The 17,819-nt window shown below is 45.2% G+C and overlaps 1 protein-coding gene across 1 annotated transcript in view; it reads left to right on the forward strand.

The window, feature by feature from the left end:
* pgk1 (phosphoglycerate kinase 1) overlaps nucleotides 1-17,819 on the forward strand; it is a 35,113-nt gene that overhangs the window by 11,142 nt on the left and 6,152 nt on the right. Inside the window, exons 3-9 of the mRNA XM_078412588.1 lie at nucleotides 2,993-3,148; nucleotides 3,318-3,462; nucleotides 7,849-7,952; nucleotides 9,917-10,036; nucleotides 12,064-12,178; nucleotides 14,256-14,435; nucleotides 16,512-16,689. Coding sequence (XP_078268714.1) covers nucleotides 2,993-3,148; nucleotides 3,318-3,462; nucleotides 7,849-7,952; nucleotides 9,917-10,036; nucleotides 12,064-12,178; nucleotides 14,256-14,435; nucleotides 16,512-16,689 — 998 coding nt within the window. The remainder of the gene's footprint in view (nucleotides 1-2,992; nucleotides 3,149-3,317; nucleotides 3,463-7,848; nucleotides 7,953-9,916; nucleotides 10,037-12,063; nucleotides 12,179-14,255; nucleotides 14,436-16,511; nucleotides 16,690-17,819) is intronic.

Genomic DNA, 17,819 nt, shown 5'->3' on the forward strand with positions numbered 1-17,819 from the left:
AACACTAGGGTTCCGCGAGAAATCCTCTCCACGCGCCCTGGCAGTCTCCCCGAAAATGTGGCACATAGGCTGGGCATGGCAGCCAATCTCGACCTCATCGGGACTTCCATGGCCAATTTGTCAATTTGGCCGCTAGAGGTCGATAGAGGTTCCGCGAGAAATCCCCCCGCGTGCCCTGGAAGTCTCCCCGGAAAGTGGCACCTAGACTGGGTAAGGCAGCCAATCCTGACCTCATCGGGACTTCCACGGCCGATCGGTGGGTTGACTTTGCAACTTGCGGCCGGGGCTCTGGAACTTCAGCCCAGCTGGAGCCAGCACATCTATCCCCATAGCCGAGTGACTTCCTTGGCCGGCTGTATAAACCAGCAAAGCTCTGGAACCAAAAGTGCCAGAAAATCAGTGGTGGATCTGTAATGAGTAAATATTAAATTTAAGTGCAAGATTATATAACTAAATTAATTAAGACAGTGTTTAAAATATAAAACACAGCAGAAAAGCCAATTGCCACCTTTTTGGGCTGATTATCAATTAATGTGTGAATTTACTTCAAAATGTTATTAGCGTACAGTGACATATTCACATTATTTTGTAATGTCTCTTTAAACTATGAAATGCACTAAAAGAGGCTTGAAACTGGTAATTTTGTGTGTAAATTTTTTTTTAAATCCGATTTTTTTAAACCTCCGTTGTAGGCCTCGCGCAAGCGCTCTGCTCTTTTGCTCTTTTTTTTAACCTCACTCACATGCCTGACTAGCCTCTTAAAAAGGACCAAAAGCAGTTGAATGGGCCATAAATGTTGGTCTTACAAATAATGGCCTTGTCCTCCTGAATAAATAGATGCGATATGATTCAATGCAGATCAGTCCTTTTTTGCAATGTTTGGTGTGAAGATACAGCATGGAAATAGGCCCTTCGGCCCTCCGAACAGCTCTTGCCCGTTCCCCACACACGGGGAAATATTACAGATGCCAATTAAGCTACAAATCCGCATGTCTCTGGGATGTGGGAGGCAACTGAAGGATGCGGAGGAAACCCATGCCTTTGGAAACTCCACATTGACAGCACCTGAGGTCGGGATTGAACCCGGGTCTCGTGCGTTTTGAGGCAGCGACTACACCAGCTGCGCCACTGTTCTGCCCTTGTCCAGAACAAGAAGAATTTCAAGGGAATAGGAGAGTGCAGGAGTGATACAATGTGGAAACAGGCCCTTTGGCCCTATTTGCCCACACTGGCCAATATTTCCCAGCTACACTAGTCCCACCTGCCCGCATTTGGCCCATATCCCTCCAAACCTGTCCTATCCATATATCTGGCGTAGGAAAGAACTCGTTTAAATTGAAGATAGACACAAAATACTGGACTAACTCAGTGGGACAGGCAGCATCTCTGGAGAGAAGGAATGGGTGACGTTTCAGGTCAAGACCTTTCTTCAGACTGATGTCAGTGGAGTGGGCGGTACAGAGATAAAATGTAGTCGCAGACAGTAAGACTGGTAGGAGAATTGCGAAGGGAGAGGGGAGCTGCCTTGTTGTAGTCCGTGGCCTATTAGAAAAAACAGGCAGACAACCGAATTCATTTAACCTCTTTATTCTACTCACCCATGTGGGAGAGAGTTTAGAAACCGGAGCGTTTAGAAACACTCAGGAAGCTAGTGTAGTCTCTCTCCCCGAAAGCTTACATTTTACACCTTTTATACCCTAAATACATGTGCCAATATTTTTCTATCACTGCCTTATATGGCAAGTTTACAATGCCCTATAAATCTTTATGTGTCTTTCGGGACCTCCGTGTCTGTTGTGTCCATCGTGACCTCTTTCTTGGGAACAAAGGGCAGCCCATATAGCAAGATGTTCTTCTTAACACTTCAAAGCTTTGAGGCCAGTTGCTGATATCAGAGGATACGATCAGCCATAAACCGCGCTTCCATGCTGACAACAGGATGCCCCAGGAATAATCCGAGCTGGAGCTTTTACACTCCTGCAATAAAACCCACATTGCTGCATTCGTAATGTGAGCCCTTACAGCCTGTCCCGTTGAATTACTCCAGCATTTTGTGTCTATCCATGTATCTATCTGACTGTTTCTTAAACGTTGGGATAGTTCCTGCCTTAACTACCTCCTCAGGCAGCTCTTTCCATACACCCATCACCCTTTGTGTGAAAAAGTTACCCCTCAGATTCCTATTAAATCTTTTCACCTTAAACCTATGTCCTCTGGTCCTTGATTCACCTATTCTGGGCAAGAGACTCTGTGCATCTACCCAATCTATTTTTCTTATGATTTTATACACCTCTATAAGATCACCCCTCATCCTCCTGCGCTCCAAGGAATAGAGTCCCAGCCTACTCAACCTCTCCCATAGTTCAGACTCTAGTCCTGGCAGCATCCTCATAAGTCTTTTCTGTACCCTTTCCAGCTTGATGTCTTTCCTATAACATGGTGCCCAGAACTAAACACAATACTCTAAATGCAGCCTCACCAACGTCTTATACAACCTCAACATGACCTCCCAAATTCTATACTCAATACTCTGACTAATGTAGTTTAGTTTGGAGATACAAAGCGGAAACAGGCCCTTCAGCCCATCGAGTCCGCGCCGACTAACGATCCCTGCATATTAACACTATTCTACACACACTAGGGACAATTTACATTTATACAAAGCCAATTAACCTACAAACCTGTAGTTCTTTGGAGTGTGGGAGGAAACCGAAGATCTCAGAGAAAACCCACGTGGTCCCGGGGAGAGCGTACAAACTCCTTACAGACAGCACCTGTAGTCGGGTTTGACCCAGGGTCTCTGGCACTGAAAGAGCTGTAAGGCAGCAACTCTACCGCTGAGGTCCATTGTGGCAAAGGTCTTTTTGATCACCACTCTGGGCAAGAGACTCTGCATCTACCCGATCTAGTCCAGCCATTATTTTATGTAGTATTATATTATTTTATACAGAAAAGGCAGTATTACAAAACAATTGACTTTTTCCCCCCACAGAATTAAAGCTGCAATTCCAAGTATTCAGTACTGTTTGGACAAGTGTGCCAAGTCGGTGGTCCTCATGAGTCACTTGGGGAGACCCGATGGCACGCCCATGCCTGATAAGTTCTCGCTGGCACCAGTTGCAGAGGAGCTGAAGAAACTCATGGGAAGGTAAATTGAAATCTAGTAATTCGTCATTGGCAAGTTCCAGCACGAGTGTATTGACTCTGTTTCCCTCTTCACCAGTGCTGCCTGGTCTGCTTAGTATTTAAAGCATTCTCAATTTATTTTTTTAATATCAGGACCATTTACAGCTGTTTTATTTTATTTTTGTGAATAGGAATATTATTTTCCTCAAAGATTGTATTGGACGTGAGGTTGAGGAGGCATGTGCGAACCCAGCAGACGGAAGTGTGATTCTCCTGGAAAACCTACGATTTCACGTCGAAGAGGAGGGCAAAGGAAAGGACGCGTCTGGGAATAAGGTGAACTTTAAGACAATTAACATGAGTAACGATTGTTGAATAGCAACAGATAAATAGGTGTGAAGAAGCTAAAGAATTTCAGTCTAGAAACGTCACCTATTCGTGTCCTCTAGAGATGCTGCCTGACTCGCTGAGTATTTTGCTCAAGATTCAAGCATCCGCAGTTCCTTATGTCTCCAAATTTCTTAAGAGTGTTGTTGAAAGGTTGAACAAGTCCAAGAAATTAGATAAATTGAACCCATGTTGTGTGAGTGGGCGGATGCATGGCAGATGCAGTTTAATGTGGATAAGTGTGAGGTTATCCACTTTGGTGGTAAGAATAGGAAGGCAGATTATTATCTGAATGGTGTCAAGTTAGGAAAAGGGGATGTACAACGAGATCTGGGTGTCCTAGTGCTTCAGTCACTGAAAGGAAGCATGCAGGTACAGCAGGCAGTGAAGAAAGCCAATGGAATGTTGGCCTTCATAACAAGAGGAGTTGAGTATAGGAGCAAAGAGGTCCTTCTGCAGTTGTACAGGGCCCTAGTGAGACCGCACCTGGAGTACTGTGTGCAGTTTTGGTCTCCAAATTTGAGGAAGGATATTCTTGCTATTGAGGGCGTGCAGCGTAGGTTCACTAGGTTAATTCCCGGAATGGCGGGACTGTCATATGTTGAAAGACTGGAGCAACTAGGCTTGTATACACTGGAATTTAGAAGGATGAGAGGGGATCTTATCGAAACATATAAGATTATTAAGGGATTGGACACGTTAGAGGCAGGAAACATGTTCCCAATGTTGGGGGAATCCAGAACCAGGGGCCACAGTTTAAGAATAAGGGGTAGGCCATTTAGAATGGAGATGAGGAAAACCTTTTTCAGTCAGAGAATTGTGGACTTCACTGCCTCAGAAGGCAGTGGAGGCCAATTCTCTAAATGCATTCAAGAGAGAACTAGATAGAGCTCTTAAGGATAGCGGAGTCAGGGGTTATGGGGAGAAGGCAGGAACGGGGTACTGGTTGAGAAAGATCAGCCATGATCACATTGAATGGCGGTGCTGGCTCAAAGGGGCAAATGGCCTCCTCCTGCACCTATTGTCTATTGTCATGTCTCTGGCGCTTTCAGGCAGCAACTTTACCTCTGCCCCACTGTGCCGCCCCTCAGCTGTTTTTTCATATCTTCTGAGACTAATTAGTACGGGTGTCGGAGGTCATGGGGCGAAGGCAAGAGAATGGGGTTAGGAGGGAGAGATAGATCAGCCCTGGTTGAATGGCGGAATAGACTTGCTGGGCCGAATAGCCTAATTCTACTCCTATCACTTATGATCTAACCCATTTCTCTTCATCTGGTTGTGAACTGCTGTGCACTTCAGATGCAGAAATGAACTGCAGATGCTGGTTTATACCAAAGCTAGATGCAAAATGTTTAAGTAACTCAGCGGGTCAGCCAGCATCTAATTTCTTGGACTTGCTCCACCTTTGAACAACACTCTTAAGAAATTATTTTTTTGAGATCTTTTGGTTAGTTTTAATTCCTTTGCTTTAGTTTAGAGATATAGTGTGGAAACACGCCCTTTGGCCCACAGCGTCTGCACCGACCAGCAGTTCCCAAACATTAACACTATCCTACACACGCTAGGGACAATTTACATTTATACCAAGCCAATTAACCTACAAACCTGTACGTCTTTGGAATATGGTAGGAAACCGAAGATCTCGGAGAAAACCCATGCAGGTCACGGAGAGAACATACAAACTCCGTACAGACAGCACCCATTGTCAGGATCGAACCCGGGTCTCTGGCGCTGTAAGGCGGTAGCTCCATGCTATTGTGCTGCCCCTGCATTTAAGATTTTGTTGCCGTATGACTTATTAAAAAGGCTTTTTGAAGGCCTGCTTTCTTAAACTTTCTCAGGTGCAAGTTTGAGGCATGTGCTGAAATGCCAGAAGTCGCACATACATTGATACTCTTGGCAGTGTCTCTATCTGTAAGGTCAAAGAGCAGGCTAACTCTTGGAATAGATGCGCCTCTTTGGTTTCTCTGCCAGGTTTGTGCCACATACAGTGAGAGCAGTTGCTCACAGACGTGCTGACCTTTATCAGCTGATACCGGAGACTCCCGGAACTTGGGCTGAATAGTCTGAAGAAGGGTCTCAACCCGAAACGTCATGCATTCCTTCTCTCCAGAGATGCTGCCTGTCCCGCAGAGTTACTCCAGCATTTTGTGTCTGCCTTGGGCTGAATGGGCTCCTTTTGCTGCCAGGTTTTCGCTGCAACTTAATTTAGCATGCATACTGTTATAAATAGTCATAACAAAATTATGCAATATTGTGATATTTTTGCAGATCTAGCTCTTAAAATGTCATTTTTTTTCCTTCAGCTTGTTCCACAATAGACAATAGGTGCAGGAGGAGGCCATTCGGCCCTTCGAGCCAGCACCGCCATTCAATGTGATCATGGCTGATCATTCACAATCAGTACCCCGTTCCTGCCTTCTCCCCATACCCCCTGACTCCGCTATCCTTAAGAGCTCTATCTAGCTCTCTCTTGAATGCATTCAGAGAATTGGCCTCCACTGCCTTCTGAGGCAGAGAATTCCACAGATTCACAACTCTCTGACTGAAAAAGTTTTTCCTCATCTCAGTTCTAAATGGCCTACCCCTTATTCTTAAACTGTGGCCCCTTGTTCTGGACTCCCCCAACATTGGGAACATGTTTCCTGCCTCTAACGTGTCCAACCCCTTAATAATCTTATACGTTTCAATAAGATCCCCTCTCATCCTTCTAAATTCCAGTGTATACAAGCCTGGTCGCTCCAGTCTTTCAACATATGACAGTCCCGCCATTCCGGGAATTAACCTAGTAAACCTACGCTGCACGCCCTCAATAGCAAGAATATCCTACCTCAAATTTGGAGACCAAAACTGCACACAGTACTCCAGGTGTGGTCTCACTAGGGCCCTGTACAACTGCAGAAGGACCTCTTTGCTCCAATATTCAACTCCCCTTGTTATGAAGGCCAACATTCCATTGGTTCCAGCATATACCTGCACTCTTCTCATTGCAAAATCACCCGCTACAGATTATCACGACTGGGACAGTGTTTTCATTAATAAAATTGCTGTTTTTCTCCAAGGTTGGCTTTGCTTAACACCATAGTGTAGATGGGTGATACTGGTGTCCAGGAATTGCAGATGCAGTTTCTTGTGTCCATTGGATACAAAAACTGCAGGGAGAACGTACCCACTCCTTACAGGCAGCACCCGTAGCCAAAATCGAAATATCAAGTCAAGTCAAGTCAAGTCAAATTTATTTGTCACATACACATACTCGATGTGCAGTGAAATGAAAGTGGCAATGCCTGCGGGTTGTGCACAAAAATAATTACAGTTACAGCATATAAATAAAGTTAATAAGTTACTAAACATAGCACAAAAAGTGTCGACAAAAATTTAGTCTCTGGGGTTATCAAAGTTGACAGTCCTGATGGCCTGTGGGAAGAAGCTCCGTCTCATCCTCTCCGTTTTCACAGCGTGACAGCGGAGGCGTTTGCCTGACCGTAGCATCTGGAATGAACATATTCCCTTCATCCCGACACATTATTAGTGATCAGATTTTGTAACTGACCTGTTCCCATTTGCCTGCATTAGGCCTATATCCCTTTAAATCCTTCCTATCTATGTACCTGTCTCAATGTATTTTAAATGTTGCCTTTGTACCGGCTGATTGTTCCATATACACACCACCCTCTGCATGAAGAAATTGCATCTCCGGTCTCTCGTAAATCTTTTCCCACCTATTGTAAACTTACACCTCTAATTTTGGATTCCTCTATCCTGGGGAAAAGACTGACCGTGCCTCTTATGATTTTGTATACCTCCACAAGGACATTCCTCAGCTTCCTACACACCGGGGAAGATAAGTCCCAGCCTCGTCCTCTCCGTGCAACTCAAACCCTGGTGACATCCAGGCAGGACTTTCCATTGTATCTGCACCTCAACGTACTAGTGCATATGGCAATAAACTACTTGATATGAATAATGTGTGCTAAAGATTTTCTTTCTTGCCTCTTTCATGGGTGTGAAGCTAATTGCAGTAATCTTAGTATTCTAGTGACTGAACAACAGCTTGCACTCTAGTAAGCCGCATAGTTCCCAGAAAGGTATTTGCAAGAACAAGCCAGTGTTTTGCACTCGAAGAGAAAAATGTCTCAAGTAAACATGAAAAAAATTGGATTACTGTTAGAATTTGATGCTGGGGCATTTTTCTTAATAACTTTGAAGTATTTCCACACTAGGACTGCTTGACAACTCTTGATGCTTAAATGATGGGAAGGATTGAAACCTTGAAGAGAGCGAGGCTACTTTTTCTCATAATGGGGTACTGAAATGAAATCTATTATTTTCCAGACAAAAGCAACTGAGGAAAACATTAAGTGTTTCCGAGACTCGCTGTCCAAGCTAGGCGACGTCTATGTCAACGATGCTTTTGGAACCGCACACAGAGCTCACAGGTGAGCTGTTTGATGTTCCTCCCATTCTGGTCAGGGGGAGGGAGATGCCCAAACAAAGATGGAGTTGAAATAGATTTATTCACAAAATGCTGGAGTAACTCAGCAGGTCAGGCAGCATCTCGGGAGAGAAGGAATGGGTGACGTTTCGGGTCGAGACCCTTCTTCAGACTGATGTCGGGGGTGGGACAAAGGAAGGATATAGGTGGAGACAGGAAGATAGAGGGAGATCTGGGAAGGAGGAGGGGAAGGGAGGGACAGAGGAGCTATCTGAAGTTGGAGAAGTCGACGTTCATACCACCGGGCCGCAAACTGCCCAGGCGAAATATGAGGTGCTGCTCCTCCAATTTCCGGCGGGCCTCACTATGGCACTGGAGGAGGCCCATGACAGAGAGGTCAGACTGGGAATGGGAGGGGGAGTTGAAGTGCTGGGCCACCGGGAGATCAGTGGCGTTAATGCGGACCGAGCGCAGGTGTTCAGCGAAGCGATCGCCGAGCCTGCGCTTGGTTTCGCCGATATAGATGAGTTGACATCTAGAGCAGCGGATGCAATAGATGAGGTTGGAGGAGGTGCAGGTGAACCTCTGTCTCACCTAGACTGGATGTGTTCAGAATCTCAACCGGATGGGTTCAGAACAAGACTGGATGGGTTCAGAATTTCAAAAAGAAGATGGTTTGGTGGGGGGGGCACGGTGGCGTAGCAGTAGAGTTGCTGCCTTACAGCGCCAGAGACCCGGGTTCAATCCTGACTACGGATGCTATCTGTACAGAGTTTGTACATTCTCCTCGTGACCTGCGTGGGATTTCTCCGGGTGTTCTGGTTTCTTTCCACACTCCAACGATGTACAGGTTTGTAAGTTAATTGGCTTTGGTAAAATTGTAAATTGTCCCTGGTGTGTGTTGGATAGTGCTAGTGTACGGGGTGATTCCTGGTTGGCGCGGACATGGTGAGCTGAAGGGCCTGTTTCTGTGCTGTGTCTCTAAACCTAACTAAACTAGATCTAGATGGATTGGATGGATTTAGAAGGATATGGGGCAAACGCAGGCAGATGGGACTTGCGTAGATGGGGCATGTTGGATGGCATGGGCAAGTTGGGCTGAAGGGCCAGTTTCTACGCTGTATGACTATGACAAAGCCAGGTATGTAAATAGAAATGGGAAGCGTGGTAATTGCGATTCACTGTGGGTAAGAGTGAGGTAATACACTTCGTAAGAAACGAGTGAGTTTAGTTTATTGTCAAGTGTACCGAGGTACAGTGAAAAGCTTTTGTTGCGTGCTAACCATTTAACAGAAAGACTATACATGAATGGGGGCAAGCATACAATGGGTGAATAGTTGCTTGTGTTTTAGATTTATAATTAAGCAATAGCAGGTTTAAGCCATTTAAAAAAAAATGAATTTTGAACATGCAACATGAATTTTGAATTTTGAATTTTATAAAGTGTTTTCAAATAAAAAGTGGAATGACATTATTGTGAATTTGTACAGAACACCATGGTTGAGCCTGCAGATAGAATAGTGCGTTACATGTTTACTGTGACCTTTTATGAATTTAGAACCAGTATAAATGCTCAACCAATTGTTGAACCCAGAATCATCCTAAACCTGTAGAAGTAAAATAGTTTGTGCAGGAAAGAACTGCAGATGTCGGTTTGAATCGAAGATAGACACAAAATGCTGGAGTAACTCAGCGGGACAGGCAGCATCTCTGGAGAGGAATGGGTGACGTTTTGCGTCGAGACCCTTCTTCAGACGATGAAGTAAAATAGTTTGTTACTTATGGTTGTTTGACTTTATTTATGTTATAGGAGCAGAATTAGGTCATTCAGCCCATTGTCTACTCTGCCATTCAATCGTGGCTGATTTATCTTTTTCAACCCTATTCTCCTGCCTCCCCCCCCCCCACCCACATAACCCCTGACACCTGTTAATGAATACTTTCGTTTTATTTATTTTTTTGTATTAGTTCCATGGTTGGGGTAAATTTACCCAAGAAAGCTGCTGGCTTCTTGATGAAGAAAGAGCTTGAGTATTTTGCCAAAGCTCTGGAAAAGCCTGAGAGACCCTTCCTCGCCATCCTGGGTGGGTAAGTACCAGCGCTATTCAAGCCAGCCTTCATTTGGTATCTGAGAACGTTTAGAACAGCCATCACATCTGCCTTGTTTGCTTTATTGGCATAAATCTTGCTCTTTTATTCAGGAAGGACAAAGGACCAAACCTGGGGTGTGTGTTGTTGAAGAACTAAATTGGCCTAAGAGTCAAGAGTGTTTTACTGTCAAATGTCTCAAAATAGAGCAATGAAATTCTTACTTGCAGCAGCACAACAGATATGTAAACATAGAACTCTATAACACCCGTTAAAAAAACAGACAGACTAATAAATAAACAATAGTAGTGCAAAGTCAAAAATCATGTTCCCAAGCCTATGTAGTTTGGAGCATATTTGGAGGTTGTAGTGTTTAATAGCCTGATGGCTGTAGGGAAGAAGCTGTTCCTGAACCTGGACGTGACAGTTTTCAGAGTCCTGTACCTTCTTCCCGATGGCAGGAGTGAACTGAGAGGGTGGCCAGGGTGGTGTGGGGTCTCTGATGATGCCGGCTGCCTTTTTGAGACAGGGAATCTTGCAGATCCCTTCTATGCTGGGGAGGTCAGTGCACATGATAGACTGGGCAGTAAAAGTAAAATTAACACGATATTTTGAATTCCTAATCTGTCGTTTACAAAGATAATTCACACCAAAATACAATATCTCAAACTTGCCACGCACAAGTATTGCAGCCACCCACAAACATATTATCTTGTGGCAGGGTGGTGGAATGTTTCTGTAGGAAGAATATGAGAGAGAAACGAACTGCAATATAATATCACCGTCACTTGGGGGCAGTGTTGTGCAGAAAATAAAGACTCCCTATAAATACTGACAAGCCTTAATGCGTGGAATTGCATCTTCTATTTAGTCTGAAATGCCAGTTTATTGAAGTGCCACTGGAATTTACAGCGAGGACATGCCTTCAGCATGCCATCTGTTATAATGATCTGTCTTGGGAGAAATGGTCTTGATGCATTTTATGCTTTTAATGCATTTTATTTGTCCAACATACAACTTCCGATCTAAGTTGTAAACGTGACCATTGGAGCAAACAGAATTGCGTCTTTGGAAGTTAATTTCTAGGACGGCACAGTGATGCAGCTGGTAGAGCCACTGCCTCATGACTCCAGAGACCCAGGTTCGATCCTGATTTCAGGTGCTGTCTGTGCAGAGTTTGCACGTTCTCCCAGTGGCCACGTGGGTTTCCTCCAGGTGTTCCGGTTTCCACCCACATTCTAAGGACGTTCGGGCCTGTAGGTTAATTGGCCCTCTGTACATTGCCCATGATGTGCAGGGAGTGGATGAGAAAGTGGGATACCATATAACTGGTATGGTCCAGTCATTGGTCGACTTGTTTCCAAACTGTATCTCTACACTATACTAACTGAAATTGCATATTTTTGCCCAAACTAGTCAATCACTGCAGTTCCTGGTGGGAAAACGTAAAACTTTCTTGTGAGGGGGAGAAAAAAAGCATTATTGATAATATCTTAAATCAGGGTTTCGTAGAAACTATTCATAAGTTCTAGGAACAGAATTAGGCCATTCAGCCCATCAAGTCTGCTCCGCCATTCAATCATGGCTGATCTATCTTTCCCTCTCAACCCCTTTCTCCTGCCTTCTCCCCATAACCCCTTACACCCGTACTAATGAAGAATCTGTTAATCTCCGTCTCAAAACTATCCACTGGCTTGGCCTCCACAGCCGTCTGTGGCAAAGAATTCCACAAATTCACCACCCTCTGACTAAGGAAATTCCCCTTCATTTCCTTTCTTAAGGTACGTCCTTTTATTCTGAGGCTGTGGCCTCTGGTCCTAGACTCTCCCACTAGTGGAAACATCCTCTCAATATTTACTCGATCCAGGCCTTCTGTTATTTGGTAAATTCAATCTTACTTGGTGGATTTTTTCCTGGTCTTGCAGGACAATACCATTTTCAGCGCTGCTTATTTGTTTCAACAGCAGATTCATGTAATAACATAGAATGAAGCAACTTGAATAACTGCCTCTTTTACTGTTCGACAGGGCTAAAGTCCAAGACAAGATTCAGCTGATCAATAACCTGCTAGACAAGGTGAACGAAATGATTATTGGAGGAGGCATGGCATTTACATTCCTGAAGGTCACCAATAACATGGAGGTATGCTTGCCAGCTGAACTGCCACCATGCTTTTTCCATTAACTAAGAGATTTTATGCAGTCATTGCAACACTTATTTTTAGTTCAAAGATGGATATTTTGTTGAAGTAATTGTTTTTGCCATCTCTGGCTTTCAGATGCCTTGTTGAATTTATTATCTGGTTGTCCTTGTGAAATTACTTAATTTTCACCCCCCACCACCAATTTTTGGGTGTTTTGTGTATTACCTTCTTGTCAGAGTCGTTTATAATGGATAAATCTTCAAGTAGTTGATCTTTCATTCATGGAACACAAAGTGGAGTGGAATACTTTATTGTCACGTGTGACCAGGCACAGTGAAACTCTTTGCTTGCATTAACAATGTATACAAATAGCAGCCACCTACGGTGCTGACAGAGTCACAAAGCACGCCGGCTCCTCCTTTTGTGTCCCCCCCCCCCCCCGCCACACAACAGTTCCCCACGCTGGGCCCCCGTTGTCCTTTGTTCTACCCCCAACTCCCTCACGCCGGGTCCCCCATTGTTCTAACCCCAACTCCCTCACGGCGGTCCCCTCACGCCGGGTCCTCCATTGTTCTTCTCCTCCCCCCTCACGCCAGTCCTCCACATTCTCGTCGACCCACGAGGGATCGCTACCGCCGCGAGGCTTCACCACCGCCGAGGTCCCATCATCGCAAGGCGTCACCACCGCCGAGGCCCCATCGTCGCGAGGCGTCACCACCCTGAGGCCGCATCGTCACGAGGCTTTACCATCACCGTCGATGCCCCGCGAGGCCCGGCTCCTCCAACTGACCCCCGGGACCCCGACCCAGGCTTCTACGCGGCGATCCAGGAGGCATCGAGACTGCGACGCCTCGATAAAGGCCCCAGGCCGCCTTCCCAGTCCCTCGTCGCGGCCCGTCAAGAAGCCTGCTGGAGTAACTCAGCAGGTCAGGCAGCATCTCTGGAGGACATGGATAGGAGACCTTTCAGGTCGGTCTTGAAGAAGGGTCTCGACCTAAAAGGTCACCTATCCAGAGATGCTGCCTGACATGCAGAGTTACTCCAGCACTGTCATTTTTTTTAACATTGTTCATACCTGTGTCTGTAGAACTGATAAAGAGACATGACTTATACTTTTTATTGATAATGGGGGAAGATTGTCTACCAATCACTTAACTGAACAAACAGCAATTTGATTACGTCTGTTTTAGCATGTGTAAGTGTCTTTGCTGTGTTTGGACCAGTCTCTCCTTATTGATTACCGATTCCACTTTCCCCAATTTTGGTCCCTCATCTCTTGCCTCTTAGTTTCTGATTCTCGAAGATGCCATTTTATCCCCATTCTCCCCGGTCTGACTTCGATAGTCTTGCTGTTGCCCTCATTTGTTGCTGAACCAGCACCTCAAAGCAGGAAGTGTGCATCAGCATCAGAACATTTCCCCACTCTCCTGATCTTCGTGTTCTGGCTTATAAATGTTAACTTTTTTGATGATAATTTATTTTAGTTAATTTCTTTTTCTTCTTCTTGTCTGTATGTATACCATAAAGTTTTCTGGTGGAATTAGACTATGATGACGTTCTTTACATTAGTTTGTCGTGAAAAGTGCTTGATATCATACTTATTAGAATGCAGATTTGTAAATTGAAAGAAGGATCTCGCATTCAATAGTACATCAAATAGTTTCATGTACATGACTTTTTTTAATGCATGCAGCCCAGAATAATTCAAATCTATGCCTGTAACAGCAAGGGGAAAGTGTCTGGATTGTTAGTTTAGTTTAGAGATACAGCGTGGAAACAGGCCCTTCGACCCACTGAGTCCGTGCTGGCCACATTAACACTATCCTACACACACTGGTGACAATTTACATTTAAACCAACCTACAAACCTGTATGCCTTTAGAGTGCGGGAGGAAACCAGAGCACCCAGAGAACATTCATGCAGGTCACGGGGAGAACGTACAAACTCCATACTGACATCACCCATAGTCAGGATCGAACCCGGGTCTCTGGCATCGTAAGACAGCAACTCTACCGCTGCACCACCGTGCCGTTATATGTTGTGTGAACGTTTTATAACTTTGTTTTTCCTTGTAGATCGGCAATTCCCTTTTTGACGAAGAAGGGTCAAAAATAATCAATGATCTGATGGCCAAAGCTAAAAAGAATGGAGTGACTATCACGTTGCCTGTAGATTTTGTAACTGCTGATAAATTTGATGAAAATGCACAAGTTGGAGCAGCCACAATAGCTTCTGGCATCCCGGCAAACTGGATGGTAAGTTGTCAAAAGATCTGCAATATTATTATGAACTAGACCAAGTTGGGCCCAAACCTCTCCTGCATTGGTGCAGCACCATCTCCTCCCCCTCCCTTCTCCACCTTCCCCCTCTTCCCCCTTCCTCCCCCCTCTCCTCTCCCCCTCCTCTCTCCCCCTTCTCCTTCCCCTTCCCCCCTTCTTCTCGTCCTCTTCCCCTCTTCTCTTCCCCTTCCCCTCTTCTCTTCCCCTTCCCCTCTTCTCTTCCCCTTCCCCTCTTCCCCTTCCCCTCTTCCCCTTCCCCTCTTCCCCTTCCCCTCTTCCCCTTCCCCTCTTCTCTTCCCCTTCCCCTCTTCTCTTCCCCTTCCCCTCTTCCCTCTTCCCCTTCCCCTCTTCTCTTCCCCTCTTCCTCTTCCCCTCTTCTCTTCCCCTTCCCCTCTTCCTCTTCCCCTTCCCCTCTTCCTCTTCCCCTTCCCCTCTTCTCTTCCCCTTCCCCTCTTCCCCTTCCCCTCTTCTCTTCCCCTTCCCCTCTTCTCTTCCCCTTCCCCTCTTCTCTTCCCCTTCCCCTCTTCTCTTCCCCTTCCCCTCTTCTCTTCCCCTTCCCCTCTTCCCCTTCCCCTCTTCCCCTTCCCCTCTTCTCTTCCCCTCTTCTCTTCCCCTTCCCCTCTTCCCCTTCCCCTCTTCTCTTCCCCTTCCCCTCTTCTCTTCCCCTCTTCTCTTCCCCTTCCCCTCTTCCCCTTCCCCTCTTCCCCTTCCCCTCTTCCCCTTCCCCTCCCCCCCCCACTCCATCCCCCTCAACCCCACATCCTCCATCCACCCCCCTCCCTCCCTAGGAGATAGATTTAAACTTTAAAATCTGAATAACTTTAAAAATACCGATTTCAATGAAACTTCTTCCATTAGCACCAAAGGGACGACGGTGAGTAAGGTGGGCCTAGAATTGTCGCGCTATCGTGTACCGTTTCGGCTGTAGTTCAGGAACGAACAGACAAACAAACGAGAGTTTTTAGTATATAGATGTCTATGAAGTCTCTGGCACAGCAAAACGAATTGCACGGTAAAGTAATTACATTTTGAGCCGTAATCTCTGTTATAAGGAAACTAGGCAGCCATCTTCTTCGTAGCAAATAAGCACAGAAAATGCTGCAAACTGTCAACCAGGTCGGGCAGCATCTGGGAAAAGAGAAACAAGAGTTACAATTTCAAGTAAAGACCCTTTTGAACTGGTATAGTTTAGTTTAGAGATACAGCATGGAGACGACCCTTCAGCTCTCACACAGTAGTATAGTTCAAGGATACAGCGCGGAAACATTGAGTCCACGCTGACCAGCGATCACCCCGTGCACACCAGCACTATCCTACATACTAAAGACAATTTACAATCTTTACCGAAACCAATCAACCTGCAAACCCACACATCATAGAAGGATGAGAGGAGATCTTATCGAAACGTATAAGATTATTAAGGGATTGGACACGTTAGAGGCAGGAAACATGTTCCCAATGTTGGGGGAGTCCAGAACAAGGGGCCACAGTTTAAGAATAAGGGGTAGGCCATTTAGAACTGAGATGAGGAAAAACTTTTTCAGTCAGAGAGTTGTAAATCTGTGGACTTCACTGCCTCAGAAGGCAGTGGAGGCCAATTCTCTGAATGCATTCAAGAGAGAGCTAGATAGAGCTCTTAAGGATAGTGGAGTCAGGGGGTATGGGGAGAAGGCAGGAATGGGGTACTGATTGAGAATGATCAGCCATGATCACATTGAATGGTGGTGCTGGCACAAAGGGCCGAATGGCCTCCTCCTGCACCTATTGTCTATTGTCTATCTTTGGGATATAGGAGGAAACCGGAGCACCCGGAAGAAACCCACACGGTCACAGGGTGAACGTACAAACTCCGTACAGACAGCACCTGTGGTCAGGATGGAACTCGGGTCTCTGGTGCTGTGAGGCAGCAACTGTACCGCTGCGCCACTTGGAACCATCCTGATAGTAGTTCGTTGAATCAGTGTGTCATGTGTCTTCCATTATTGTAAATGAATGATATGCTTCTTTGTCTATTTTGGAAATTGAGATTTTGATTTTATTTTCCCTGCGCAGGGTCTCGACTGCGGTCCGGAGAGTATTAAGAAGTTCTCTGAAGTCGTGTGTCGGGCAAAGCTCATTGTGTGGAATGGCCCTGTAGGTGTCTTTGAATGGGACAATTTTGCCAAAGGCACCAAAACTGTCATGGATAGGGTAGTGGACGTCACCAAGCAAGGTTGTGTTACCATTATCGGTGAGTACAGACTGCAATCTAGAAGTCCCTTAAGCCTCCAAATAAGCTCTGGTCTACATAGACTTGGTGGGGGATTGGTTTTGTCTTTTCGCACGATTATTGTCTGTTTTTATATGTATTACACTGAACTTTTCGTTCATTATATTGTTTTTTCGCAGAACTATGATTACATATTCTGTTGTGCTGCTGCAAGAATCCCATTGTTCTATCAGGGCATATGACAATAAAATCATTCTGCAGTCTGTGGAGAAAGATGAGGCTGGGGTTCTCTAAACCGTTGATATATATTTGACCATTTTGGATGTAGGACTTAATGAAATGCAGTGTAAAATTTGTCAAACAATGTAAGAATTAAGTTGGATGCTGATGCTGAGTGTGTTGCTGTCAGGGGCTCAATACAGAATTTGCTGCCTACCGTACTGAAATTCTTACCCAAAAAAATGTTACATTGATTTATCGGAAATAATTATCTTTACAATACAATACAATACAATATATCTTTATTGTCATTGTACAGGGGTACAACGAGATTGGGAATGCGCCTCCCATACGATGCAATAATTTAATTAGCTAGTCAGTATTAATTTGAACAACCCAATGAAACAAATTGGAACAGTTTTAAAACAGAATAAAGTGCAAGTAGATCTGTGCCGGATCACTGTGCGATGTGAGGACCGGTTCATAGCAGCTATGGCCCTGGGGATGAAGCTATTCCTGAGTCTGGAGGTGCGGGCGTAGAAGGCCTTGTATTGTCTGCCCGATGGTAGAAGTTCGAACAGACTGTTGCAGGGGTGTGAAGAGTCTTTGTGGATGCTGGTGGCATTTAACATTTTAACATTCTTAATTAGGGTCGAAACTGCAGATAGATGCTGGTTTACAACAAAAAAAAGACCCAGAGTGCTAGAGTAACTCAGCGGGTCAGGCAGCATCTCTGGAGAATATGGATAGGTGACGTTTTGAGTTTGGGCCCTTGTTTGGATTGCAACAAGAAACGTGACCTATCCATTTTCTCCAGAGATGCTGCCTGACCAGCTGAGTTACTCCAGCACTTGGTGTCTTTTTTAAAAACATTTGTTTACATCATTTTTTCACAATGGCTCTCGAGTTGAATTGTGTCCCTGTGTTTCATG

The sequence above is a fragment of the Rhinoraja longicauda genome, chromosome 15 (assembly GCF_053455715.1).
Source record: "Rhinoraja longicauda isolate Sanriku21f chromosome 15, sRhiLon1.1, whole genome shotgun sequence".
NCBI lineage: Eukaryota > Metazoa > Chordata > Chondrichthyes > Rajiformes > Arhynchobatidae > Rhinoraja > Rhinoraja longicauda.